The 15,092-nt window shown below is 39.2% G+C and overlaps 2 protein-coding genes across 2 annotated transcripts; one reads left to right on the top strand and one right to left on the bottom strand.

Annotated features, from left to right (window-relative positions):
* Positions 1-6,745: 6,745 nt before the first annotated feature.
* Positions 6,746-9,466, bottom strand: ndufa8 (NADH:ubiquinone oxidoreductase subunit A8). The gene is made up of 4 exons (XM_020940265.2): positions 9,300-9,466; positions 8,211-8,374; positions 7,268-7,433; positions 6,746-7,129 (listed from the first exon to the last, which is right to left on the bottom strand). Exons 1-4 carry the CDS (start codon positions 9,345-9,347, stop codon positions 6,992-6,994), a joined length of 516 nt encoding a protein of 171 aa, XP_020795924.1. The 5' UTR covers positions 9,348-9,466; the 3' UTR covers positions 6,746-6,991.
* A 37-nt stretch (positions 9,467-9,503) lies between these two features.
* morn5 (MORN repeat containing 5) lies at positions 9,504-14,848 on the top strand. The gene is made up of 5 exons (XM_020940227.2): positions 9,504-9,795; positions 9,993-10,140; positions 10,753-10,864; positions 10,963-11,094; positions 14,507-14,848. The coding sequence occupies exons 1-5, from the start codon at positions 9,749-9,751 to the stop codon at positions 14,605-14,607; spliced, it is 540 nt and encodes a 179-aa protein (XP_020795886.1). The 5' UTR covers positions 9,504-9,748; the 3' UTR covers positions 14,608-14,848.
* Positions 14,849-15,092: the final 244 nt, after the last annotated feature.

Here is a 15,092-nt window from a genome sequence, read left to right on the forward strand (position 1 = left end):
CAGAGTTTTTCTATGAACACAATGCATGTGTATTATTCAGTATATATTTATTTAAAATTATTCATGCTTTATTTACAATTCAGATTTTATACACCTGTAGTATTCCAGGTGTAATAGCACACTTAGGGACATATATATCACATTATTCTATTTGAAAATTGTCATCTGTTTTCCAGCTGTTGATATTAGATAATCTTATCATTTTTTCTGGTGCTGTGTTGTATTGAGTTGTTTTGGGGCTGAATGGTCATTCTATGATAAGTGCAGCTGATTAGAAGTGATTGAAAGCCACAGAATCACCTATTTGTCTTATCCTTCTCTTTCTTTTCTTTCTTCCGGCACAGGAAACAATCACACTATCATAGTGATGGCCAAGCAGCCCGAGCACATGATATCACCTCTTTAGGAAAACAAGAGGAAACGTGTGCCAGTTGTTCTCACATGTGATCAATTATTTCACTGAGAAGTCGTGTCAGGGCGAAGTTTCAGCCATTAGTCCTTTAGTGCAGGGATCATACTGGGGCTAATAGTGACTAAACACTGAATAAACACATTTGGCTAATAGGTCGTTCGTGCATGGAGTAGCCCACTGGCTATCAGCTTGTTACGCTGGAAGAAAAGAAATATTTGCGCACGGGATTTCACACATGCACTTCACATTGTAAAATAAAGTTCATTTCGGCAATGTCAACTGATTATATTGTCTGAAGTTTAACAATTTGAGACATAATAAATGCTACAATTAGAGGCTGTGGTTGTAGTAATAGTTATGTGACACAACACACAATACAACAAGATTTTGCTTTCATCCAAACGTGGTCACTATTTTACCCATACTTTTCTTTCCCAATCACACGCATTGCTTAGGTTTGACAGCTGTGGAAACATCTACAGTACATTAGCAGAGTCAGTAAGAACAGTTCAGAGCAAGCAGTAGTCTAAGCACATGCACATTCTCCTGCTCATTAATGGATGTGGAGCAGCAGCTATACTCTAGGCTTGTTATATAAGAGAGCTGAGCCATCAAACACCCATAAACAAAAACATATTTTCTGTTCAACAATAAGTCAATCTCTCTTTAGCATCTAGATATGACTCCCTCCTCCAGAGTGCTCAGAGTGTGCATTTACACACTGAATGAAAGTTAAAAACAGCTCCCTTGTTGTCGCTCGTTCTCAGTGTTTACTCTACAGCCGTGCAGCAGGCCCCATGAGCACAGAGGCTGGACTTGTTCTCAGGGAATAGTCCAGTCCCCACAGAGCTGATATCAGAACAGGTTAAACCATGGATAGACTGATAGTTCCCAGTGAGTGGAGAGCAGAGGCAAACACTTCCAGATCACCGTGGCAGTGCAGTGTAAACAAGGACTAGACCAAGCCACTGCCACACAGTAGTCTCCATGGACTCCACTGGAGCAGGGCTTCCTCAAACAGAACTGCAGGTGGGAATGGCCGTTGGTGTTTTATTGCTTGGAAAAGGATTTTGTTAAAATGTTCTGACAGAATTAAACATTCTGACATGGTCATTTCAGCCTAGCATATAGGAATGCTATTTCATTATTGTGGTGAAGACTTCTCATTGGAGTAAACTGTGTACCACACCATTTCTATAATTCTATTTGTATTTATAGTTCTATGACAAATGGTTGTAGCTTCTGTCAGGAGAAAGAAACACAGGTGGCTTTTCTGATATCTTCAGTCTAAAATCCCAGTATTGTGAGACCAGAAAGCAACTAAAAGCCAGCTTCATTCAGTTTGGTTGCACATACAGTTAACAGTTGTCATGTCTGTTGTATGCTCTATGTTCAGATATGAGCTGGATGTATGGCCTCTATGTACACATTGTTTTTGATACTTACACTTGCTCCAGTCCTGAACCACATCCAAAAGTCCCAATGATTGTGTACTGTGTCTGAGCTAAGAAGACACAAGTTCCAGTCCGCATGTCTGCTCTTTGGGGGCTGTGCTTGAATAAGCGCTGGAACTTTCCAGCATTTCTTTTTGGTCCTATTTATTTTTTGTCTGTGTTGTTTTCTCAGTATTGCAATGCATCACTTGACATTACCCAAGCAAGTTTGAGCTGCAGCGCATCAGCTGAAAGCAATTTGGTCCGGAGCGCAGCTGCCAGGCGGATAAGACTTTCCTTCTTTCGTTTACTTTGAAATGTTCCTTTTTTTTCAACGTCCAAAATACACAAGGCAGCCAAATTGCTGACATGTGTGAGAGGGGCAGCAGGACTCCTGCATTCTTTCATGCCCCACTATGCAAAACTCCACATTGTTTATTTAAAGAACACTGAACACTTTAGCACTATTAAGAAACATGTCATATAGTAAACTAAAGGTTTCCTCTCAGGAAAAATCCCTGTCAGTTTATTTTTCTCCTACAAAAAGTTATTTTAGTTTGGACTCACAAACTGCCTGCATGCACAACTAAACAACTGTGTTCAGGCACTAACAGGCTAACCAAACCTGGAAGTGTTGAGATTATTTATGTTGAGAGGTGGGAATGGACACAAAGGAGAGCTGGTCTGTCTCTGTCACACTCACATTGACTGAACTAGCTCAATGAACTTGGAGAAAATTACGGCTTGTTATTATTTGACTTTCTGATTTGTCCAATATTTACTGGTGAAAATAACAATAGTGGCACGAATTATAAATGTCAAAAGAGATACAACTGGCTTTGTGAACCTGCTCATTCTCATTTTGTGGTCAAAAGGACAATAACTGAATTGTAACAGTAAATCCAGCACGGTCAGTCAACAAAGAACACTGGTTTTGGTGGTAGAGAAAGTGCTGGCTTTGCTTTGGAAGTATCTACAGATCTCTCTTTGTGTCATCATAAGCTCCCGCCTCTTATTCTGTGGCTGGGGAAACTGGAGGTGACATGTGAGCAGTGCAGGCTGATGGCCCGAGTGGAAAAAGCCCATCATTGCTCAGTGGGATCTGCTCCCAGAGACAGACAGAGGGACATCCAGCCAGGGCGCAACTTGGTCATCAGATCAGGCTGATGGAGGTGGGAGAAACAGACTGAGACTCAAGGGCCCACAGTGAGTGATAGCCCACCAGGATTTCAGAGCAGCCCGGCACAATGAAGACTAACCCACCTTGACATGCATAGGAAACTCAAAACTCTACTAGCCCACTGTGAGATAGAAGCCACCCAGAGCAGCCCGCCACAGCGCATAGCCCATAGCCCCGCGTCCTTTTTAACTAGCTCTGTTTAGATGAACGCATGACTGAGGAATGCTCCAGTATACCTATGGAAACCACAAACACAACAGCATTAAGGCCATATCAGAATACCATTCGCTCTCGCTCTGCTGGCGGGAGTTCACTATGTCCATGAAAATGTGCTCATTGCTGTATGCTAACAATAGGCTTTATGTTGTGAGAATGTGAGAAAACTGCATTAAAATCAGATCAAAACAAGTGACGCAGATAGTTTGGGTCACTTTGAGAAGTGAATTGTTAATTGTCAATTACCATCTATAGTATGACATAATTATAATATGGTAATGGTACCAGTTTTAAAATAATACATTTTAAGTGGTATAATGGGAAATTTGTTGTATGTGCTGTATAAGGTTTTAGGACTAATTTTTTATGTATTGAACTGCTTGTCAGAATATAAGAGCAAAAGTATACACTGTAGCTGCCTAGTACTACACTGTAGAAACATGGTGGGTTGTTGGCATGCAGAGGAAGCAGTCTGAGGTGGACGTGTAAATAGCCGTGGGACAGAGGGATGCAGAAGTGGAGCCATCAGCGAGAAGTGACGAAGGTCTGGAACTGAGCCAAAACAAACAGTGCCTGGTCACAAGGAACACACACACACTCCTGGCCACTGTGTAGCTCTAAAACAACAGCTTGTGTAGCACTAAGCTGTGTGACAAGCATGAAATTGCAAATAGTAAAATTATTTATGTTGCGTTAATGTTGGCCGTTGTCTATTTGTACATGTTTTTTCATGTGCAGGTTTGTATGTCAGTAGGTTTACCTGTCTGACCATGGTTGCATGAATGTGCTCTGAAGCAGGAGCTCTCCTGCTCCGTCATGTCCCATAGATTCAGTGAGAGCTAACGCTCACTGTGTGTTGTCTTAAGCGCAGCATTCAGAGGCGTTTGGCAGAGCAGCGCAGTGAAAGACCATCTGTGGAGCGTGTCCTGAAAGAATGTACAACACAAGCCCTGGTCATCCCTCTGTCACCAAACACATTTAGGGACTGCGTGTGCTTCATTCAATAGTATCTGCCTGGTCTGTCATTGTAGAAACTGATTCATGGTGCTTATTAAGAAAAAAACTAGATGCAAAACATTATGGTATTTCTTGCCAATAATCGCATAACAAGGTTGCCTGGAATCCAGAATACACACTTAACCTTTACTATTACTAATACACACTTAACCTTTACTATTACTTTACCATCTATATAAAAAATACAGAGATATATCATTCTGGACTTGCCAGGCAAATAATAAGGTGCATACCAAGTATACCTTTTGGTGATATTTATTTGGATGTCTTGGATTTTTTCAAAAAGAGCCTATGGTAACCTGTCTAGCTGAGCTGGTAGAGCTTTTAATCTGACGGTTCAGGGTTCAGGTACCTGTTCAGGCATGATAGCGAACTATTTTGAGTGAATAAATGTTTGAAAATACAGTATTAATATTGCATTTCTGTTCTATTTGTAAATTTGGATTAAAAATGAGTACTCATTTAATTTGTAATGGGCGCAAAAATGGAGGATTGTAATTAATTACATAAACTTAAATACATAATATTGTAACACGGCAATATTGTTATTGTAACTTGTGGCTTTTATCTCCTGAAGTATGTGAGTGGTGGGTGCAGATGTAATAGTGGTACTTTTGGCTGAGGAGTCTGTCTTTGCTGCCTAACATAACCTGCATAGCAGTTCAAAGCCCTGAGCCAATAGTAGTGACTCTATTGACGAGACATGAAAGCTCCACTCGATGTGTTCTGTCTAAAGATCAGAGACAAATGGCAAAGGAGTACCAACATAAACAAATCAAACACACCTCTATATTAATGTTTGTCATATCAAGTGCACTCTCATGTGAGGGCCTCTTAACAGCACAGATACAGCTGATGTCCTATGAAAGCAATGTGTTACATGTGAATTTCCCTTCTCAGTAAGAATCAATACTTTTTTCTGCATTCCACCATACAAATTGGAACATTAAATAATTATACCCATATATGAAGTGTTATGTTTTGATTAGTCCAAGGCTTGGACATATTATTTTGAAAGGTATTTAGTGCTCATTACTAGTTTTATGATGTTGGACCTGACCTGAACAATGGGATTATTGATAGTGGTTTGTTATGAACAAATGCAGTTGTTTAATTCCTTTAGTGCACTGGGCTCCTGGGCAGCCTGTCGCTCCGTAAAAGCCCTGTATTGTATTTCTTTCCTGTGCCAGAGCACGTTTCCTGCAGTGCAGCCGTGTCAAACAGTGATGACCCTTAGCTTCCTGCAAGTCGCATGGAGACAGGCCTGCCACGAGCCAGAGACCACAGAACCACTTTCAATGCTTAATTCAAGGGAATCATTTGGGAGAATTTGACTTTTTTTTTTCTTCCTACTCCTATGTCTAGTCCCGGATCCCCCCTGTCTGAGTTTGCAGGTCACACAGGCGTTTCCTGTGCGGGCTCCTGGTCCAGGCCGCACCTTGAGGGGGGTGGACAGGGGATTTCTGCCTGTATTGGCAGTGACGCCCAACAGAAACACCAAGACGTGCACACTCATGTCAACCAGTTTCTCCACAGGCATAGCAGTATATGGCAGCTAATCGCGACTGCCTTATGTTTAATGGGCTACCAGTGAAATGAGGAGAGACATGGGAATGATGTTGCTAGGACATAAAAAGGCATTCTATCAAAGTTCAATCTAGGGAAAGCAAAAAGCAATAAAAGTGTATTTATTTTGCAACCAATGAATTCAGTCCAAGTGAACGTAAAGATATTTTAGGCACTTTGTCAAATCCAGTGTTGACAGATACAAAAACAGCCAGAAGCAGCACTCAGACTTAAGCATGGGAAAACTGTCAAATAAATGTATTGCTTTGAGTCCCCAAAATATTCAGGCACATGACAAGAATTTAAAGATGAAAGCTATGTGACATGTGTAAGGAAGCCTTGTTTTTGGACTTCAGAACAGTCTTTAATGGTATTTTGTGTCCCACTGCTCTGTGAATGTCTGTATGCATTGGCACAAAGAGCTGTGTCCTCCCTCCCAGTGTACTTTAGATCAGGCCTCTTCCAGTCAAGGTCAAATGTGTTTATGTGCAGACGCACGTCTACTAGCTGCTATATTCTTTAGTGCACATCGCAAAAATGAATCCCGTAGTCTTGGTCCAGACCAGGTCAAAGGCAGGATGTCAACTGGAGAACAGGAGGAAGCAGAAGGAACGTTCTCTGGCTGCAGTTAATGACCCTGAACTTTGACCTCTGACTTTTTTTTTTTTTTAGTTTATTTGACAGGGACCATGTACAGGAGCATTAATCAAAGAAACACTGAAGAGATGCTTTGTACGAGACTATAGCTCTCGGAGCTAATTTCCATCTGCAGTCCCTGACCTTAGCCTTCATCATTCCAACAATATCTATGCTGACTACACACAGATGTGAGGAATGTGCCTTCAGTTTGCCAATATGTATGGGTAGATTTGGCAAAACTTGTAAAAAAAAAAAAAAGTAAAAACTATACTGTAAATGGGATTAACTCGAGACTGTATCTTTATTTTATTTTACATTAAGTGTAAGCCACTGAATTTAATCCTTTAATACATTTACACAGAGAAAAGCAAGTCTGTATTTAAATGGAAATTGTTGCCAGAAATCAATATTTCCTTTTAAATAGTCAGAGGGTTGAAGATCCATCCAAAAATACAGCAATGTGTGTTTTACAAATAATTACAAATACATTTGGGCAGAACACATAATTCTGTACTTTCTGATGCAGCTTCACCAGGTCCAGAAGAATAACCTGCTGCCATATTTGGAAGGCTCCAGTTTACCTTCGATGGCAGGGTTTGGCTCAGGACGTGGCCTCGAATGGTAGGGATTCTCAGGGAGTGGACGGGTGGTTGCCACTTTGGTTACCTATGTAGACACAACAGTTCAAACTGATTTAACGCTAATCTAAAATTCGTGCCAGCTAGCACAGTGACTCTACCATGGACACTGGACAATATATAATTAATGTAATGGCAAAATATGCAAATATAATGAAAGACTCACCTTGGACAGGTCTCCCAGTTCAGGTCTCTTCCATCCCAATTTGTCAAGGACACAGCTGTCAAATGCCTCTTGTTGTTTACGACAATAGCGCAGCTCAGACAGATTGGTGTAGTCCAGACAAGTCCAGTACTCTGTAAAGGACTCGGCACAGTTCCCCTTAATTTGCCTGCGTGTCAAATTTAAGAAGAAAATACTGAATACAAAATGGAACAAATGCCCATAAATCGTAATATAAAATACACAAATCAGAATAGCAAATAAAAAATATGCAGAGCAGATAATTCTGTTATTTATTTTATTGGTAAGATCAACATTTGCTTTAAAGTCTATTTTGTACAATACATATTTACTACAGACAGAACTGAAGTAAGCACTGGTCAGGAAAGTGTTTAAGCCTCTGAATAGTTAAAGTGGATATATGCCTGGACCACTTCCTTAAACATTCCCATGTGGCTATTTGAAAGTCACAGTCCAAATATTTGCACTTTTAAATGACTTACAACCAGATTGGATACCATTATTATGAAAGCTCATTTAGCCTTAGATATTCAAATACCCTAAACCCAAATCCGTGACCAAAACACAAACATCTAGCAGAAGTACTCATAATCATATGCATCACATAGTTCCAACATACAAAACAAGAATTGTAAAGGAAGTAATATTGTATTTTTTCTTAAAATATGAGAATGATTTGAGAAGCTTTGAGTGATGACCAAGTTGACGGTCTTTTCATTAGAAGTCCATCTTGTTCATTTGAGACTTGATAAACTAATTTACTGTAATTGGTGAAATCTGGTGGTCACTCAGTAGATCATAAAAACTGACCAAGTAGTAGTAGCAGTTTGTATCTATATATAAGAATAGATCATTATGTATTAATCAAAAAAGCACACCATAACCGTCTTTCAAAATTGTCAGATTGTCTCAGGTTCTGAGTTACCTGAAAAAGTTTAGAGCACACTCGTTGACTTTTCTTCCTTCTTCAAGACACTTTCTTGGGTCCTTTTCTTCCCAGCGGCAGAGCATAAATTCCTTGTTGGGTTTGTCACACTGGGAGCCATAATGGTGAGCAGCAGCCTTTAGCACTGCAGATGAAACATTGATCTGTAGAAACAAAATTAAATTGTTTTGAATAAACCATGGGCCTAAAACATTACTGAGCCAGGGTGACACAACATCAATCATGTAGACAGTGACAGTTATTTCTGAGAAGCATCGGGTCATTGAAAAGTCACAATGCTCAATTCCAAGTCAAGTTCCAATTCTTTCATTTCTTCAAATAAAGTGTCAAGGCATCAAAATCGTGACTCACCTTTCAAGTCTACAAGTCTGTTGCATATTAAATCAATTCAAATGTGTTATTTGTTCATTTATTTTGAATCATACATGAATATGTAAATAAAATTCCTCAGCTGTCCACGTAGAACCCATGGCAAAGGTGAAATCCATATTGTCAACTGGACAAAAGTTTTTTTGGTCGAATACGTTTTGTAGCTTATCCTAGCTGCAGTTTTCAGAACTAAACAAGCAGATTGAATGTGAAACGTATTTGACCAAAAAAACTATAACTAACAAAAAACTATAATCAAAGTTAGCAAAACAATAATAATAATAATGATAATAATAATAATAATAATAATAATAATAATAATAATAATAGAGTAAGTCGTAAAGGGGCAAATACCAAAAATAAAATAAAATAAAATAAAATAAAATAAAAATTTAAAACACTATTGGGACGTAGCCACTCCAATACATGACTCGAGATGTGATGCAGCAGGTTATGTTTGCTACAGACAAGTAGCTAGTGAACATGAATTTATTTGCAATAAAACCTGTCAAGTTGCTGTTGACTAACACAGATGGGCCGGAAAAAGTCGTGTTGTACAACATAACATCTTAACGTGACTATTTTAAAAAACGAAATTTGTGCATAGGTTTCAACTGTAAGTTTCAACATGTAAGATAGCATGTAAGCATTAGCAAGCTAGTTGGCTAACCTTTCCCACACGGACTAGATTTAACTTACTTCATCCACATTTAGCTCCTGTACAGTCGGGACATCCAGCGTTGGCATAGTTGCCCCTTATTGTATAAAAATAACCCAGAAACTCTCTCTGTGTGAATATCATTCGGTGTCCTCGCCTGACTGCAGGACAAGAGCCCAGACCGTGGAAGGTCAGTTTACTGCGCCTGCCCGTCAGTCGCATTCTGATGACGAAATAAATGGCGACCTAAGAGCAAAAATTAAACATATGCCTGTAAACATTGAAATTGCTTTGTTGTTCCTTCAGATATTCGCTAAAGATGTACTCGGGCTCTATGTATTTCCAAAACATTCATGTTGTCAAGTATCGTACAGACTGTATACTTCCACCCTACCTACTCCAGGTCTCCCCGTTGTCATGGAGACGCCATACCACAGCTCTCCCAAGTCTCAAAAGCACTTTGCTCTAATATCTCGAAGGAAGGCAATTAATGGAGTTTATTGGTAGCAGCTATGAAGGGGAACAGAAATATGGAAGGTAAAACATACTTTTGTCATTTGAAAGTTGGCTTGTTTTTATCTTTTCAGGCCATCTAAATAGGACTGATGTGTTTTTGTACGTCAAAACAAACTAATCATCATCATAGGTTCATAACTGAGGTGCATTCTTGGTGATTGTCTGTGATTTTAATCTCTAACACAGGATTTGGATTTACTTAGTAATCTTTCTTTCAGAATGCATGGAAAAGGAAGGTATACTTTTCCAACTGAGACCCAGTATGTGGGCGAGATGAAAGATGGGATGTTTCATGGTAAAGGAGTGCTGTACTTTCCAAATGGAAGTAAATATGAAGCCACTTGGGAAAATGGCATAACTAAACAGGTGAGTAATCCAGCATGTGTGTCCCCTGCACGGATGTCACAATGTATGTCTCCACATGTACAACTGTGTGTTTCACATTGGTCATAGCTTTCATTACATCTGTTACTGTTTACCAATTATCCACCAATATTGTTGTGGTTATTAGGTATCGCTCCTTTGTGTGCATGAAGATATTGTTCTCACATGTGTATTTGTGGGTCTGATGCGTGCTTTCAAGATTTTTTGTCACAACAGCCATCAGTTCAATTACTATCATCCAGAGGTGGCTCATGTGAGTTGATGGCCTGAACCATGACTAACCTTGTCTCAGACTTCTCTGTACCTGCATCAGTGCCCTCTTACATGCCTGCTTGATTATAAAGAGAATTTAGCTTCTGCACTAACTGCACTTCTACTTTAAAACACAATGATTCTGTCACTCAAAGTGATACTGTGCTCTCTTATTGTTTTGTATTTTATACAATTATTTAGACAAGAAATTAAAGATTTACATTAAATGATAATTATTTTTTCTTGTGTAGCTGTAAAAGCACATTGTATTGTTTGCCTGTAACAAGGAACAGATTTTGCTGTTTTGAAAGACAGTATCTAACAGTTTCTGTTCTCTACAAGGGTGTTTTCACGTTTGCCGATGGGCTGCAGTATCAGGAAAAAGAGTGGGCCTACTGTGACGGGTATGACCGCTGCTTTTACTCTGAAAGATGTAATGGGCTCAGACCTGCAGGTCGGCAGTTCTGTCATTTAATCATTCATTTAAGTTAATTACATTTTTATATTTGTCCCCATAAATATTCAATAGGGAATGTTTGTCTCTGTGTGTAGGAGAATCCCAGCTAACTGATCGTCATCCTCCACGTGTCATCCCTGATGGCTGTTATGATTGTGGTGATGGCTTCTATGACTCCTCCACCAGAGTGGTCACCTCATATACAGGCAGATTCCTCAGGAATGCAGGTCAGTACACAATAACAACAAATCCTTTTATTAGTACAACAATAATATGTAGTGCCATAGATCCATTTAATCTCTTATTGAGATAATAATCAGCAGTGGTCTACTCAAAATGTAAATGTAAATTCATACATGTACACATACATTATGGATAACAGATGAAATAACAACTGTGGATATCAGAGCTCTTCTCTTGGTGTTTATTATTGTCCCTTTTTGTCAACTTATATCAATGTGTCTTATGTCTTCATCTGAGAATCTTTGTTTACTTTTCCAAAATAAATTAAAAAGATAAAAGAGGAGAAAACATTTTCATTTTTAAAGCACCCTATAAATGTATTTGTCTAGGGAAGATGATATCACTGATTAATGGGTACATATTTAATATATTTAGATTAAAAAGGTTAGGGGAATCAAAAAATGTACATCAGCATAGAAACAAAAAAGTGTATAAGTGATTTGTTAAAAACAAAGACAGGCTGTAGTTGTGTTATCCTTTCGTCCCCACTTGCACACAGAGCAGAAGAGAGTTGTGTATCTGTGGAAGGTGAAGGCACATTTGTCACAGTGGGTGTGAAGACAGGATTTATTGCTCTGTGGCTTCCGTCCAGGATGAGAACTTTGTCGCTTTGATGGGACACAGGGGTGAGCCCCCTCCCAGATAGTACATCTCTTTTACTTATACTTCCACGAGAGTAAGGAAGGAGCTCCCTGAGCCGCCCTCAGAACTGCTGGGGTCAGACAGACAGGAAACCGAGCAAGACAGGCAAGCTATCGCTACATGATCTCATTCATATGGACGTATACTGAAATTGATTGAAGTTGCTAAGAAATAGATAGTGTATGAGCCAAAGCTAACTCTCCTTAGTAACAGTTGCTAATATAAGCAAACAGCCTCTCCTGGCCCAGGGCCAATTTCCAAAACAATAGGATCTGTTTTTAATATATCCCCGGAGGTTTTGTTTTATTTTTGTTATTGAAGCAAAAGTTGTCTTTGAGAAATTTCGTGTACATACTTTCAATATTTTATTTTATGGGGAGAGACCATGCACTGGCTGCTAAACCTTTATTTATATTGTGGATTTTCTGTCATGAGATGTATGTTTTACAAAGCATTGACAGCATTTTTTTGGGCCTCAAAGAAGTAGATGTGATGCTTCCTAATAATAAAAAACACATTTGTATGATTAAAAAGAACAAATGGACCAGATCATGTGAGTGTGTGTGATTGAGTATACAACTACAAACATACAGTGTGTGCGTGTGCATGGTGCTGATGCAGTAGGCAGTGGCAGCAGCTCCAGAATAAGCCATGTGTTGTCGTTCAGTTTGCAGCTCTTTCCTGTTTCTGAAATAACTGCTTCTTTTTGAGAATCTGTAAACTGTTGGCTCCAGGGAAAACACCTCTGGTGAGTGGGCCATGTGCTGTCCCGTCCCACTTACCTTCCACACACAGACTTACTCAAAAGTCGAATAAACTTACCACACCTTTATCCTGTGACTGAAACTGTTAGGATCTGTTTCCTCAGACATAATGCAATCTCAAACACAGTGAGACACACACAAAGACACAGACATTATTTCCCAAAATGAATTAAATTTGGCTTCATATAAATGTGGTAATATATATCCCCATAATGCGTGTGTCTGTGTGTGTGCGTGTGAATCACTGCTATTAGACTGGAAGGAAACACTTTTCCCTCTGAGTGTATTTTAAGGATTAAGATAAACAGACTTAAACAAGATGCCATTATCGCTTCCACACACTCTCTCAGTGCTGTGTTCACTGCACAAAGGTCGTGCACACAGGCTGTTATTCTCCAGACGGATATTGAGCAGAAAGTTTACTAAACAACAGAAATAGTTCATTAAACACAAAGATGGCTCTAATGGGGAAATCATATCAAATGTGTCCACACGAACCAACCGGAAAGTGGGTTTTCACAGGTCTCGTGACAAAACTAATTAACAACTCAACACAAATTTTGCTTTGAAATTGATAACTGAATAATTTTTTTCACAGGAAGGGAAAGACGACCTATACAGAAACTTTTGTCTTTTTAGCTGTAATAACATTTTTATATACCTTCCAGTAAAATACATACAATTATTATTTATGCATTTGAGGCCATTTATTAACATGATTAAATAAATACATCGTCTTGCTTACTATAGTCATATCCCTCTCCAGTTCTGCTCTCTTACTGACCCAACCAGGCACCTGTTGCATGTGAGCACACACTTCATCACAGAATATGGCTCTGCAGATAGAGTGAAAGTCATGTGTAGCCTCCAAAAACAACGCTTATTTTATCAACAGTATGACACAGATGAATGTGTCTTATCTGGCATCCAAAAGAAGCTATCTCACTGTATGAAAATGTGTGATCTTCATCTTGGCCTCTGTACAGCCCGAGATTGAATTACTAAAGTGGGGATGCAGAAGACTTCAAGCAGTATATAGTTTAGTAAGAACAAGTTAGGATGTAAAGCAGATTATTTGCTGTTATTATTTTGTTGCCTGAGAAAGATAGCAGCCACCTGTACCATAAAGTGACTCAATTAGACTTGACATTAATCCTGACATAAATGCTGCTTTACACCGTGAAGAGGCTCAAATTACAAATACCAAAATGCCTCAATGTAATTATCATTAAGACTAAGCAACACTGATTGAGGTCAGTGTGTGTTGAGTTTATGCAACACAGAGGCCAGAATAATTACTGTACGTTTAATTTCATAAAGACGCGTCCGGGCCTTGTGTGGCAGCTGTCCTTGGTCCGATGCGTTCAATGACCCCCGATCAGGTGGGAGTTAAAGTTGAAGAGGCTGTTAGTGCTGCAGGCCAATTACACACAATCACGGAGCCCTGCAGACCTGCTCGTGTGCACAAAGGGAGCCCACGCGCACCGCAACCTGGGGAAGAGGCCCGTGCCACTCAAGTGTGTGCAGCTGCATGCGCGTGCTCCATCGAACGCTCACTTCCCCTGCAATTAGCTACTCGTTTCTGCTTAACAATGAAAAACTGGTTTACTATCAGCTCTTCTAGCAGTTACTTGGTTTTTAGGACCATGCCGTTATTGTTTGTAGGTGTCTGAAGTGGCTACAAGAAGTTATTTTCTCCTAATTGTCAGGCTTATCTTGATTTGACAAATTTACCCAAGACTTGAATGCCACTTGAGCGTGTGGCAGCCTGTGACATGCAGAGTGACCTGTGGTTTCATTGTGCAGCCAGCAGTGGTTAGGCATGCTAATAACACCGCTTTAAGTCGAGACAAAAAAGGGCATTGATCTGTGAGTGCCTTTTATAAATCCGTCCAAGTCAATCAGAGCAGTTGGCTACACTCATGCATAAGGGGTACAGGTCAAGCTTTGTATAGAATTATCAATAAAACATTTATTTTTCTGTTAACAGATGACCGTGAGCATGCATGGATTGTACGGACATGTAGGAAAGCCTGGGAGGAAGAATGGATTGGAACCAATGATGAAAATGTCAGCAGCCTCATGAAATAAATTACTTTGTGAATATACAGATACTCATAATTGGATTCATAAGTTTGTTTTGTAAAAGTCTTGATTGTTTAAGACATTTCCATTTTGCATTTGTATATTACCACACATGATTTTCACACATAGTAACTAAAACAACATTGGAAATTTATCCAGAAAATTAGAGTTTGAGTTCCAACATTTTTGAGATGTCTCAGTCATGAGTATTCTATACTGTATAATACAAACATGTCCAACTAATAATTTACAGAAAAATGTAACACCTTAAATAAAATGTATTCTAAAAATAACTAATATCTGGAATTTATTAAAATGTAAGAAATGTTATAGTTTAAGCATTCAATCATCTCTACATGTGCTTGTGTACATTTTAATATGAACTCTGAAGTAAATGCCTAAGTCTCTGATTCCTTTGTGACAGATGACAATTGACCTACACAAGAATTCACATGATATGTTTGTAATCGTGTATGCAACCCCAGAAATAT

The sequence above is a fragment of the Boleophthalmus pectinirostris genome, unplaced genomic scaffold (genome assembly GCF_026225935.1).
Source record: "Boleophthalmus pectinirostris isolate CB_2022bp ecotype Guang Dong unplaced genomic scaffold, ASM2622593v1 HiC_scaffold_18, whole genome shotgun sequence".
In the NCBI taxonomy this organism is placed as follows: domain Eukaryota; kingdom Metazoa; phylum Chordata; class Actinopteri; order Gobiiformes; family Gobiidae; genus Boleophthalmus; species Boleophthalmus pectinirostris.